At 49.0% G+C, this 12,847-nt stretch overlaps 1 protein-coding gene across 1 annotated transcript; it reads right to left on the bottom strand.

Moving 5' to 3' along the window:
• Positions 1-383: 383 nt before the first annotated feature.
• On the bottom strand, positions 384-8,768 carry LOC104462589 (rab GDP dissociation inhibitor beta). The gene is made up of 10 exons (XM_010074583.1): positions 8,667-8,768; positions 7,693-7,792; positions 6,395-6,529; positions 4,781-4,979; positions 4,290-4,421; positions 3,688-3,787; positions 2,594-2,765; positions 1,795-1,939; positions 1,496-1,550; positions 384-1,417 (listed from the first exon to the last, which is right to left on the bottom strand). Exons 1-10 carry the CDS (start codon positions 8,751-8,753, stop codon positions 1,262-1,264), a joined length of 1,281 nt encoding a protein of 426 aa, XP_010072885.1. The 5' UTR covers positions 8,754-8,768; the 3' UTR covers positions 384-1,261.
• Positions 8,769-12,847: the final 4,079 nt, after the last annotated feature.

The raw sequence follows: 12,847 nt of genomic DNA, 5'->3' as shown, positions 1-12,847 counted from the left end.
TGCCACCCAACAGCAGGAGGGCTCTGGGCAGCAAGATCTGAGCTCAGGAAGACTCACACCGACAAGGAGCATCTCTTACTCAAGAGAGAAATCCCCGCAGAGGAGCTGTAAAAGGAAAAATTTACTACAGCTTCAAGGGAGTGTTATTTCTGCATCTAGGCGCTAGGGGTGGCTGCAGGGAGCAAGAGCTGGACACACTGGGGAAAAAAAAAGAAAAAAAGCAGCTGGGTGAGCCAAAGCAAGGAATTCTGAACCTGTTTTTTAGGCTTAAATGCTCTGCACCACTCACGTTTCAACCCTGGCGGGCGGAGATCCAAAGGATCTCGCCAAGGAGCTACTGCTCGGTACGGCTGGAGGGAATCAGACCAGAGCCCAGGACTGGTTTTTCCAGAATTTGGCTTTACTTCGCAGTACAGAAATCATTTGGAGCCTTCAGGACAAGCACAGAGGCTCTGTCATCTCGATACCGCAGTGCCGGTTTTTGGTCCATCCGAGAAGCCACCAAGGGTAGAGAAAAATACTTCCACATCTTGCCTGCTCTGTCATTTGTTCTCTCAATTTTATTAAGATTAAAACACAAAGGAGCCTTTAGGCACAGCTGTGTCCCAACCGATGTAAACAAGTTTGAGAAGGTGAAGTGGAGGTGAAGGTCTGTGCCCAGAACAAAGCCGACATTTGCTGCTACAATAAGATGTGGGCTTTTGTCCATCATACAACTTGCCACAGAGTTAGATTGATGGGAGAAGACTTTAGGGATGCTGTCCACAATAATGGAGTGCTCAAGTTTCTATTTTTTTTATTATTTTTTGTTTTTTTCTCCTTGATATCAGGTTTTTGAGTGACAACCGTCACGTCTACTAGAGCTCACCAGAAGCACATAATTGTGTGAAGGATGTTTTACAAATGATTAAAAAGACAAGGTAAGACACAGCTGTCAATGAGTTATTTCAAATCTGCACCAACGTCTACGTCTGCAAAAAAAAAAAAAAAAAGAAAAAAAGGTTCAGTCTGCCTTTCGCTTACGAGGTTAGTCGTTAAATCAGTCAGTAATTTGCCAGATTCTGGACAGCAGCCCTACGAGAATGAAATAATTAACACATGATATCCAAAAGGGGAACATTACCAGTGCAGTACTCTTCGATCTCTCAGAGATGGGATTACAAAAGCAGGCCTTACAATATTGAATTTCATACAGTGTTCATTAAGTTCCTTATATATTCATATTAGCCGATTTAAATTTCTCCTAATTAAGAGATTCTCATTACTGCTGCTCCTCCTCCCCATAGATATCATTTTTCTTGCGTTTCATCTCTTCAAAGTCAAACTCTGATCCCATCATCCTCTTATAAATATCTTTGATGTCATCGCACGTCGTCTCAAAGTGAGTGGTGGCATCGTAGGTGCGAGAAATGAAAATCTGGAAAGAGAAAAAGCAGCGGTTTAGCATCGAGCCTCTCTCCTCACCCCCTCAAACAGGAGCTCGGCGCTTACAAACCTGGCTTTCGGTTCCCAGGTCGGTCGGTGCAAACAGGTCACTGATGCTAACGAACCTGGAAGGAGGGGAAAAAATAATAAAAAAAAGAGCTCCAGAATGGTTTTAAAGCATCAGTGTGGGTGCAGGAAGAGCTGAATTAAAGGGCATCACGCTGCCCAGGGTCTAAGCAGTCAAGGTGTAGAGAAAATTCCAAATTCCAACACCTCTGCACAGCCAAATGGCCTTCAGATCCCCTCTGCCTTCCCGCAGCGGAGAGCGGCGAGGCGAGAAGGGGGAGAGGGGGCTCGAGGGGGGCTTACTTCTGCTCGATGGGCTCCAAGAGATCCAAGGCCGGCTTGATTTCCTTCTCCGGGTCCGCAGTTTCCACGGTAGTGCTGGCAATGGCGATGTACTTCCCCTGCGCCGCCACGTTGTGCGCGGAGGAGATCATGCAGACGTAGATATCTGGGGAAGAGCAGCGCAGCGGCGCGTCAGGACGCGCCAGGCAGGCCAACAGCCCGCGCCAGGCTGGCCTCGTCCCAAAAACCTCCTCGAGTCACGCCCTCCCGTGCCGCCTCCTGCTCCCCTGACCTCCTCGTCTTGTTTAAGACGACGCCTGAACACGTTCCATCCCTGCCCGGCAGTCCTACGTGCTCTCGGTCTCTTGGCCAAGGGGCCTGGACACGAGCAGCCCTGTGAGATCTCCAAAATTCCGTTTCGTGTGGCCACGACGGCTCCCGAGAGCCAGTGGGGTCCCCAGCAGCCAGCCCACCCCTCTGCTCAAACTCAAGGAAGCATTTCCCCTCCTCCTGCGCTCCACCCTCACCCCCCTGTGCTCCTCTCCCACTTTTCTGAGGTTGGGGCAGTTCCTTTGGCGGGTTCCTCGTACAAATTCCCAAGCACAGGCACCCCAGCTTCTCCCACCGCGGCTCTAAAGCACAGCCTCACTGGGCCCTAAAGGATTTCTGGACAGGGACACGAATTCTGCCATGTGTTCCCGTTTGATTCCAATCTCACCAGACCATCGGAGCACGTGTTTGGTGTGAGGACGTTTAAAAACCTCCCGGCGTCAGCGCAAGTGCCAAAAGACCTGTGCACACCCCAGCAGCCCCCACGCACCTGATTTTCGGTTGACTTGATTCTGTGGAATGATGATCTGGCACGAGTTGGCGTCGTTTGTGTTCTTGATGGGGTGGCTCAGGATGCAGATGACCCGAATCACTTGGCCGACCTTCGTGACGCGATCCGAGACGTAGCTGGGGTCGCAGATGAGCTGTTTGCAGCGAGCGACCTGCGGGGACAGACGGACTTTAAGGGACCACGGAGGCGCGTACGCAGCCAGAGGCGAGGAACCGGCTGATTTTGAGGAAAACCAAGAGCAGGTTGAGGTGGCTGCTCCTGCAGCAGGTTTTTATTTCACCGCCAGCAGCACGCTTCAGCTGGGACAAAGAAAAGCTCTTAAGACCACCACGCGGAGCTGCACCATACCATCAATCACATCGTCCCCTTCATTCAATACCCAGTTTAACCACTTGGAGTCCAGTCCTTCCAGTCTAGGACCATAACTTGCTGCAGCCAAGGCTGATAAAAACTGACTAGTTCACGTTAGAACTAATTTTTACACTCATAGTTTAATATTTCATGAATTTGAAGCCTCCAGGCAGCCTGCACTTGGGCACATCAGTCTAGAGCGTGGATTATCACCTCCCCTCCTAGCCAGGACATGTCACCTGCCACAGGGACACGTCACCCTACCAGCGAGAGCTGAACTGTCCTGCGAAGCTCCCGCTCCCATCGGGAGCACATTTATAGCCTCCCAGCAGCTCCCAGCGCTCTTGCTGGTTTTATCTTCCCGGGTTGAGAAGACAGCGCAGCAGGGCCGCGTGCCAGCTGTCCCCGCAGCTGAGACTTAACGTCACGGGCAGAGCTGGTTCCATCCCCAGGTCAGACACAAGCAAGCAGCTCCTTCCCAGTTTAACCAGTTTCATTTATCCAAAAGACAACCTTGCCGCCCCATGGAGACTCCATTCCAACGCCAGGAGGAGGATTTACCGTGCTGCGGGGGAAACACAGCACCGGCCATGGAGTTTTGGTCCTGGGGCTTTGCCGAGGGATTTTCTACCGCGTTTGTTCATCTCAACAACCGAAAGCCGCGATTTTGAGAAGCAAGATGAGGGATGGGGAGGTAAGGAAAGAACGGGAAGGTACCGTACCTCCCCTTCAGACTTCACGCCGACCACTTTGCCGTTTTCTATCACGATCTCTTCGATGGGCTTGTTCAGCATGTAGGTGCCTCCATATATAGCGCTTAGCCTGCAAGAGTAAAACCACTTCAGCACGCTCCACGGGTGTGCGTTTGGTTTTTAACAGCCCTTCCAGCCCCTTGGTCCTGTTCCACTCGGACAAACCACATGTAATAGACTTAAACCTCTTCAAAATACGTCACTTAAATATCTACGCAGCAGATGCTCATTATTAGGAGCAAATTAGAGGTGTAATTACATCCAGATAGAAAAAAAATCTGCTTGGTGGAACCCAGACAGGGTTGGTGAACCAACTTCTTGGATAGAGGAGATGCTGCAAGCAGGATCTTTGAACAAACTCAGAACTACCGCCACTAACAGGAATCGCGGTGAACAAGCCCAGAAAGAAGCCATCTCACGTGGCGGAATAACTTCTTGATTAGACAGCGAGAGAACCATCAATGACCAGGATTTTTATATCTTCTGGAAGCCTGAGCACTGAGTCCACACATCTGATCCCCCACAGGTGCCAGAGCAGGGTTGAGAAAACAGCCCAAAACTAAAGTTCTCACCTCGCAAACCCCTGGGGCAGCTCTCCGAGGCCGTAGAGGGGATACAGGTAGGGGCTTTTGCCGTATCTAGCCAGCGACTCGCTGTAGAGCTTGATCCTGTTGATTGTTTCTTGGCATGGTTGATCTAGGTAACTGGAGAGGGCAGTTACGTGATTTCACGAACCAAGATGTGGGGCAGAACATATTCCAAGAGCAAAACATTTACTTCCCATGAAGTTTCCTCCCCCACCCTCCAGCTCCTCCTGGAAAATATTTCCTTGGAAATTCCCTTTTAGAAGCATTTAGTGTCATCAGGGGGTTTTACTCAGGAGGGAGATGCTTTGTTAACCCCAGGGACCCACAAATTTTAAACATCCCATCAGCAGAGGACCCAGAATTTTAAAACTCACACAGTGTTCAGGGACAGAAACATTTTGCGAGACATCCTGCGCTCAACTTGTAAGCGCCCGGCACCCCAGCCGATTTGGGGGAGCACCGGAACCCACACTTACTCGTCAGTCCTGTAGAGCGCAAGGGCATGGCCCGTGAAGTCTATAACATCTTGGCCCAGGTCAAACTTCTTATATACGTCGCGCATGGTGGTCTTCTTGGGATCAACGCCTTCGAAAGTTCGGGGGTCGTTCTCATCAAAGTTGGCAACGTACACTAGGAATTTCCTGAACCGGCGTTTCTCGAACAAGCCCATTAAGCCTAAAACCCAAGGAATTTTGTCAGAATTTAAGCCTAAAACCAAAGAATTTTGTCAGAATTTAAGCCTAAAACCAAAGAATTTTGTCAGAATTTAAGCTACTAAATGGCTTTTCCATTGCCACAGAGGATCAGAGGCGGGTAAGAACTGACAAGTGTTTCAAACACAACCGAATAACGCAGAGCGTGGCCTTCAGTGCTAACCAAGGCTCTCCATCCAAGCAGGTGAGACACAAAGAACCACCAAGCAGGTCCTCACTGGCAATGGATCTGGTGTACCAGCCCTCAGGAGGTGCTATGGCCAATTTTTCTCAGGTTGTGGCTGGAAGCCGAGCTTCTGCACTGCTTCCAGCTGGGGGAAAGCTTGGAGAGCACCTTCCAGTTGGCCCAGTGTAAAGCCCAGCCTAAGCTTCCCTGAGCAGAGACTTGGCGCCATCGCAGCGTGGTGATCAAAGCTCCATCAAAGCGAGCGGTGCTGAGCTCTCCTGAAGCCTCGCAAAAGAACTAGCGAGTGGTGCGAGGGTCAGAACTTCAAACATGAGATCAGACAAGGCACCGGTTTTGTGCTTTAATTTTCTACAGATTGGAGAAGCAAGACCAGGCTTGCTGAAACACGAAGGCAGATCTGACAGGGGTGAGTCTCTTAAGGGACTATGTACAACACAACAATTTGGCCAAATTGAAGGAACAACCGATTCATTCACAGCAAACGAGTATCTGCCATGAGGAGGGCTCCAAAGTGCAGGTGAGATACATCCTGGGAACCTGATTTGAAGGAATCACTTCATCACGAGACTTTTCAGAGACTCGACTAAATACATCCCACACCTGAAGCTAACGGACTGCTCTCTGCCTGCTCCTGGTGTATTTCACTATGCTGTTATGAACGATGAGTAGTTTTATCTGAAAAGTGAAACTTAAGTAGGCACCAATTAAGACTTGAGCTAAGTGCCACGTGGCAGAATTAGTCATTCCGATCTGCCTGCTGGTGAACACAACATTGTTCACACACACAATTCCATCCAACGAGGACACAACACTGAATATTTATGGCAGAGCTGGGAGCAAAAGCCCCAATTGTAACCGCTTGAGGAAGGAAAATACTTCCCAAATTCTCACCAGATGAGCCATAGAACCACCAGCTTGACCGGCTCCATCTCAAAGCTCCAAGAAAAGTAACTCAAAGCTCAGGAAGCCCCGGACTGACACTCCAAGTGGTGTTTGAAGTCAAATGAGACGCAGAAGAATCCTATGCTAAGCACAGGTTGTTGCAGAGATGGAGTCTCCACACTGCACCACGGGAGGAGCGTCAAGATTTCTTTTCTATTCAAGCACAGAATCACCCAAGACGCGGGTGACAGACCTGCCTTCCATGGTTTATAACCTCAGGAAGAAACAAATCAGGTGCAACTACTCACTGGATGCCAAGGCTTCTGCCTCAGTGGAAGGAACTTTGTAGATCTTTCCTCCCTTGTAGACGAAGCTTCCCTCGATCACCTTGAAGTCTAAGTAGCGAGTAACTTCTGTGTAGAGCAGCATCTTTACCAACTGACCTGGAAAAAGAGGTTTGGCACAAGTCAACCAGCTGGTCGGTAGCCAGAAGCCAAGAGGACAGTTTCTCATGAGGCAGACAGTTCTTCCAACACAGCAAACCCTTCAACAGCAGCCCTGCGTTCAACCCACGCAGCTCTTACACCTTTGTGTAGCAGACAGGGTGTGGTAGATACTCACTAGTGCATTATGAGACAGTTATACAGCTTTCCTATGGGCAATTAACAGCTTCCTTGTCACTCCTGCAGCTTCCTTCAGTCCTCTGAATAAAAGCCATCTCACACTCAACATGTCAAGGAAGGTCACGTCTTTGGACCACGGCTCCTCCTCATCCTCACTCCTCAGACCTACCACAGCCTGCATTCCTTCTCCAACCAACTTACCACAAATGAGCCCCTGGCTTGCACGCAGCGAGTGTCACTGTGCCCACTTACCTGTCCCCACCCACTGTCCACCAGAGGGATGCTGTCCCTTAGAAACGCACCACAGCGGGATTCCTGTGCAAGCTGAGAGTAAGCCAAGAGTAACCAAACCTTGGCTGGAATCTCTCAAGCCTTCCACTGCACAAACCTTGGGCAAGACCGGCACTACATCTGTCCCCTCGTCCTTCAGGGACAGGAGATTCTAATAGTTGTTGGTATTTGGCAAAGTGAGTTGCCCCTGAACTTTTTTTTGCCTCAATAACCACTCCATCGATTTGGTCCAGAAGACCTGGCCCAGTACTGGAACACAGAGATTAAAGAACGAGGATTTGCAGCATCAATAAAGGATGACAGAGTCTGCAAGTCACCAAACAGGAACAAAGGGGATTAACAGTCACCATGGAATCAACTGTTTCTTCCTAAGCCCTGGGAAAACAACAACATACAGATTCACGGCAGTAACTCTGGCTAGAAACGCAAACGCTGAGCGAGACGGTGGGAAACGGCCGTTCAAACCTTCCAGTCGTGCCATGGCTGCAAGCTGGAGCCATCTGCGGAGTTTGAAAGGTCCACAGCCAAAAAACCGGCATAACCGCACGCAGATCAGCTCGAGTGAGCTTTCCACAGAGTTTTGATTAATGCAACACATTCACGAGGAGCCGGCTGAAGGGCTTTTGATTAAAGCACTGAACGCTAACCCAGGCTGAGCTTACGGGACGGATTTGGGAGCTCAGCTCGCTTACCGTTAGCCATAAGGAATTTTGGAATGAGGTCCACGTTCCAGTCTCTTCCTCGCCCCATAGATTCTGGTGGAGTTCCTGGTAGATTAAACCTTTTGTAGAGCTTCGGAAAGAATACAAAACTTATTATTATAGCAGAGGAAATATCTATGGGTGTAATTTCTCCCACACACATACACACTTTCCACCCCCACATCTCCTCAGCTGAACATAAGCTCTTCACAGCAAGTTTTTGGCCAGCGTTTGAGCTCAAATTTGTTTCTTGATGCAATGCACATATTCTTAGAGGAAGAATCAGGCAGCACTACTCTCCACATCCAGCCTTTCTTCCTCCAAAGCTTAAAGCTTGGGAATTTATGACCCGCTGAACCAAAATACTGTTTAACATTGCTAAAGGTAATCTGATCAAAACGCCTCCTTCAGCAGAGCGCAGGCTCCTCCCTATACTTAAATCACTTTCTCCAATATAAATATTTAACACAATTAAGCAGCAAGGAGAGCAGTGATTTCCTGACATCTAATTAATCAGCCACACCAGCAGCTTTAGGGGCTACACAATCCCAGGGCACAAGCTGTAACCAAAGGAGGTGGCACCTATCTATCCGCAAGCGCTCACGGACCAAGCGGAACGTCAAGGCACGGAGAGGACGCGGCATTTGTTAGGCCAAAATTTGCCAGCGAGCGCCGCAGTGACAATTTATCCGAAGAATTTTAACATCTAGCTGTCAGGCATTATACTTCCAAGCTTGAATTTCAGCTGGGAACTACAAAAAACCAAGAGCTATCTACCCAGTATAAACATACACAGTGGTTACTCCCCCGCTATTATCTGGTGTGGAAGTGCCAGAAAACATTCTTACTCAAAGGAAACCCTTAAGAGTAATTACTTTGAATCCACCCCTAGGATAGCTTGAAATAAAGGTGCCTTTATGCGCCAGGGGAGGACACAATAGGTGGGTGTCAGCCTCCGTACTCACATCCTCCAGGGGTGTAATGGATGCGCTTTCCCCTCCGTAGTACGAGTTCCGATCCATGTGAAGGACTTTCTTGCCATTCACTGACATGATCCCGGAGAGGATGCATTCCTACGGAGAGAGGAAAGGATGAAAGGGATGCGTTAGCTGGATCTGAGCCTCCTTCCATTTTTCCTAACGATGATGCTCTCTCAGGGAGCGTGTTCAGACAGCCTGCTGCACGCCTAGATTTGAAGGTACGTGCACAGTCCTTTGAAAACAAACACAGCAGTTGCCTCACTCCAGAATTAAGATGTGTGCTGAAAGATTTCTAGTTTGAGACAGATTAACCCCTTAGTAGGTTTGGTAAGCCAACCAAAAGGTTTTAATGACAAAACCACCACCTACCAGGGCTTCCCTGAAGAAGTTTCTGGGAAGTTTGGGCCAGATTAGGAGAATCTATACTCCTAAACCACCAGGAATCAATTTAAGAACATCCACCCTCATTTATTGGGTGACACTAGGAGCATAAAACCTTGCCTTAAAGGACTCCAGGTAGTCTCTACAAAACCTCAGTCTTTGATATTTCCCACCCTGGGACATGCAAGAGTGCCAACAGCTACTCTTAGAGGTAACACAAAAATAAACTAAGCTATTTGGGAGCTTTATCATCTCAGGAGACACTTTGCTATCCTTGCTACGTACCCACCGAGATTAAAAACACCGAGATGACGCTGAGCAGCAGATCAGCTGCTGTGTCTGAACACAACACCAAGAGGCTGAGACTAATCGCAGAAGGACGCAAGTTGTAGCTTGCAGAACCAGCTAAGGATGTGCACAGCGAAATCTCCATTAAAACATAACTTTGCAACTAACCCGGTCACCAGCTCTGGCATTCGCAAGCCAAGGAGCTTAACAAAAGCTTGAAAATTTGCATGCTTATCGTGGAGGTTTGACTGACCTTTCCTGCTCTGCCTCAACTCTCTTCCAAAAGCAGAATTACGTTTGAGTTGTCATTCACCATCAGCTAATTTGTAGGTCCCGGCCATATCCCATGTTGTTTTTCATTCAGCCTGAAAAAAACCCCCCATCCAGCTGCTGAGAGATGCCACCACCGCACATCTGCTCGCCCATTTTCATGCAAGAGAACCAGCAGCTTGGCCCTCCTGGCAGAGATCCACTTCTCTGTGAGATCCTTTGTGTTTCCAAAAAGTCTCCCACCTTATATTGTTTACACGACTTGCAAATCCTAACTCCAGTAAATCTCCAGCGTAAAGGAAGCTTTTAAAACCATCTTCACGAGCCAAAGACCAACCCACAGCAAAGGCAGCTTTCAGGAGGGGTTATTTTGTTCTGAAACATCTGTAGGTGTGTGGATGGTTGGCAGGGATTGCTGGCGCGAAGACTTGATGTTCTTGAGCTTCCAGGTGGCGATGTGCAAATCTTTTCAAGGCGCTGCCAGCCAGCCTGGTCCTCACCAGGATGCCATGGTAATTCCAAGAGCAAAGCTAGTGCACAACAAGAACAGGCTGATTCCAATTTAATCCCTGAAGTTGTGGGTGATTTCAAGGCTTCACGGTCATCACGTGGATCATGACCAGAATTAGCCGCAGCACTTCCCACAAAAGCTCACCAGGATCCATTAGCTGCTCCTTCCAGCGCCGAACCATCCTCCACAGCTTCCAGATCCCTCACGTCCTACAGAGCATCTCTGCTTTCTCCAGACAGGCTGAAGGAAGCAGAGACCCTCCCAGCAGACACAGCTGCCCCAAACCCTGCGCTGAGACACTACTTGAGAGCACCACAAGCCCTACGATGCTGAGGAACCGCACCAGTGAAAGTACAGGTGGCTTTTATGGTGCCAGTTACAACGTTAATGATTTACCACGTGCAACGTGGGACTATCACACCAAGGGCATCACCACTAGCCAGCGTGATCTTCTCTGTTAAACTGAATTCCCAGAGCTCTACGCAAGGGCTCTGGTTTGATTATTTGCTCTAACCTGTGGTTTTATTCCCCCTGGAACATCTTCCAAAAATCCTGGCTCACCAGCTCTGCCAGATGGTCCAGGCTGGAGCTGAGCCACGAGGAAGCCAACCAGGATTTCAAAACAAAATAAGTATCAACTGGAGGGACGAAGTTACAGTAAAAGCTGTAAAAGCTACATTCTTCCCTCCAGATGTCAGCTGATTTCCTTCCTCCATTTAAGGAAACTTCAAAGTGTTTCTTCCTCTTGTCTTCTCAGCACAGCGCACCCACCGCTTCCCAGCCAGCACGGATCCCTTCAACAGGTTGCCTGCCCCACCTGCCAGCATCCCCCTAGAGCGAATTTGGGTACCAGCAGAAGATAAAAGGTCTTAAGTGGCTTTTCAATCTTATTTCACACCCATTAAACACCACTATGGGATCTGAGGTGGAGGTATGACGATGCTATTTTATCCAAGGCTCATTTAACACGTTTGTTAAATCACTCAGGCTCCTGCAGAGCCCCGAAGCGTTGAAATCCCCATGCAGGCCTTTTGCCATCGCTTCCCTTCGCAGCCAATGAGGCAACGGTGATAAAACACACGAGACGCACAATAGATTTATCCTCCCAGCTCAGCAATTCCTTTTTCGATGGCTGCGCTGCCTGACCGCTGGCTATAACCCATCCAGGGGTGCGCTCGTCTGCGTTTAGGAACCGCTTGATATGTCATTATGTCATTTGGGTCAGGGAACGAGGAAAACAAACAGCCTGTACTGATAAGGGAAGGGCTAGAAACAGCTTAGACTGGGAAAAAAAAAAAAAAAAAAAGGGAAGCGTCAGAGTGCAAATCTGTGGCTTTCTGATTGTATTATAAATATCAGCCCCACACAAACGGGTAAAACGCTGCAGCTGCTGGCGGTAAGAAAGGGCACCAAGACACAGCAGGGAAAGCTCCAGGTAGTGAGCCAGGGTTGAACACAATCTTTGTGTAAATTACAGTCACGCTGTGCTACTATAATCCACTGCTTCAACCAGTTCAGGTTACAACGGGCTCCCGAGAGCTCGCATTGTGTCGCCAAATGAATGACAGAGCAAGTCTCGGAGCGATCGATGTTGTCTGCAGCACCGCTCGGCTGCTTCAAATGGCCGGAGAGCGCAGAACCAGCGAGCGACACGCATCAGGAACGTAGAAATGGCACTTTCGATACAAATCTATAATCCACTGCTTCAACCAGTTCAGGTTACAACGGGCTCCCGAGAGCTCGCATTGTGTCGCCAAATGAATGACAGAGCAAGTCTCGGAGCGATCGATGTTGTCTGCAGCACCGCTCGGCTGCTTCAAATGGCCGGAGAGCGCAGAACCAGCGAGCGACACGCATCAGGAACGTAGAAATGGCACTTTCGACACAAATCCAGGGAAAAAAAGAAAAAAAAACAAAAACCAAAACAGCAGCAAGGGGTAACTCAGAGGTATTGGCATTTTCGTGCTTGCTTGAGACCATCAGCTCTTCCCTCGCTTGCACGAACTGGTCATGAACACGCAGAAGCCTTCAGGAACCAAGGGAAGCAAGGAGGTTTATGTGGATTTTCTCCAAGTAGGGCAGCAGTTCAGAAAGGCTCAGACAGCCCGATGGAAACTTGAGCTGGTGCCGGTCCATCTAACAGCGCTGAGGGGAGGGTTCTGCGTAAAATATTTACCAAAATCCTTTCATCTTCAAGAATGGGTTCTGGCATAGCAAGAGCTCTCTTTCTTAGAAAGATGGGGCCAGGCCACGGTGAGCAAGAAGTTACATGCAGCTCGTTAGCATTGCCCAGGTTATTCCACCTCTAACAAATGCTGGCTACGTTTACCACGCCGGACTCAAGGCTCTGCTTTGCCATAAAAACTGCAAAATCAACTCCGCACTGCACTTGAGCAATCCCCTCGGCTACAAGGGGGTGATGCAAGGGACACTGCTGCTCCACTTTGTCCTTGCAGTCACCTTCTTGTCTCCTTTATTTAGGCTCCTTAAGCCACTCGGTCCTCACAGTCACTTTCTTGTTCTTTATTTAGGTTCCTTAAGCAATGAGGTCTGTGCCTGTAAGATTAAATATATCTTGAACCGAAGAGTCTGGCTACTCTGCTCCTATAGAAAGTGAATCTGTATCTTTGCAGCGGATTTATAGAGCTTTAACGTGGCGAGGCAGCTGGCAGGTAAGAAGCTTAGTTCAGTGCCTGCGACGAGTGAAAACGCAGCA

Source organism: Pterocles gutturalis, unplaced genomic scaffold (assembly GCF_000699245.1).
Source record: "Pterocles gutturalis isolate BGI_N339 unplaced genomic scaffold, ASM69924v1 scaffold28147, whole genome shotgun sequence".
Taxonomy (NCBI): domain Eukaryota; kingdom Metazoa; phylum Chordata; class Aves; order Pterocliformes; family Pteroclidae; genus Pterocles; species Pterocles gutturalis.
Note: the sequence above shows the minus strand (reverse complement) of the source record. Positions and strands in the feature narration are given on the sequence as shown.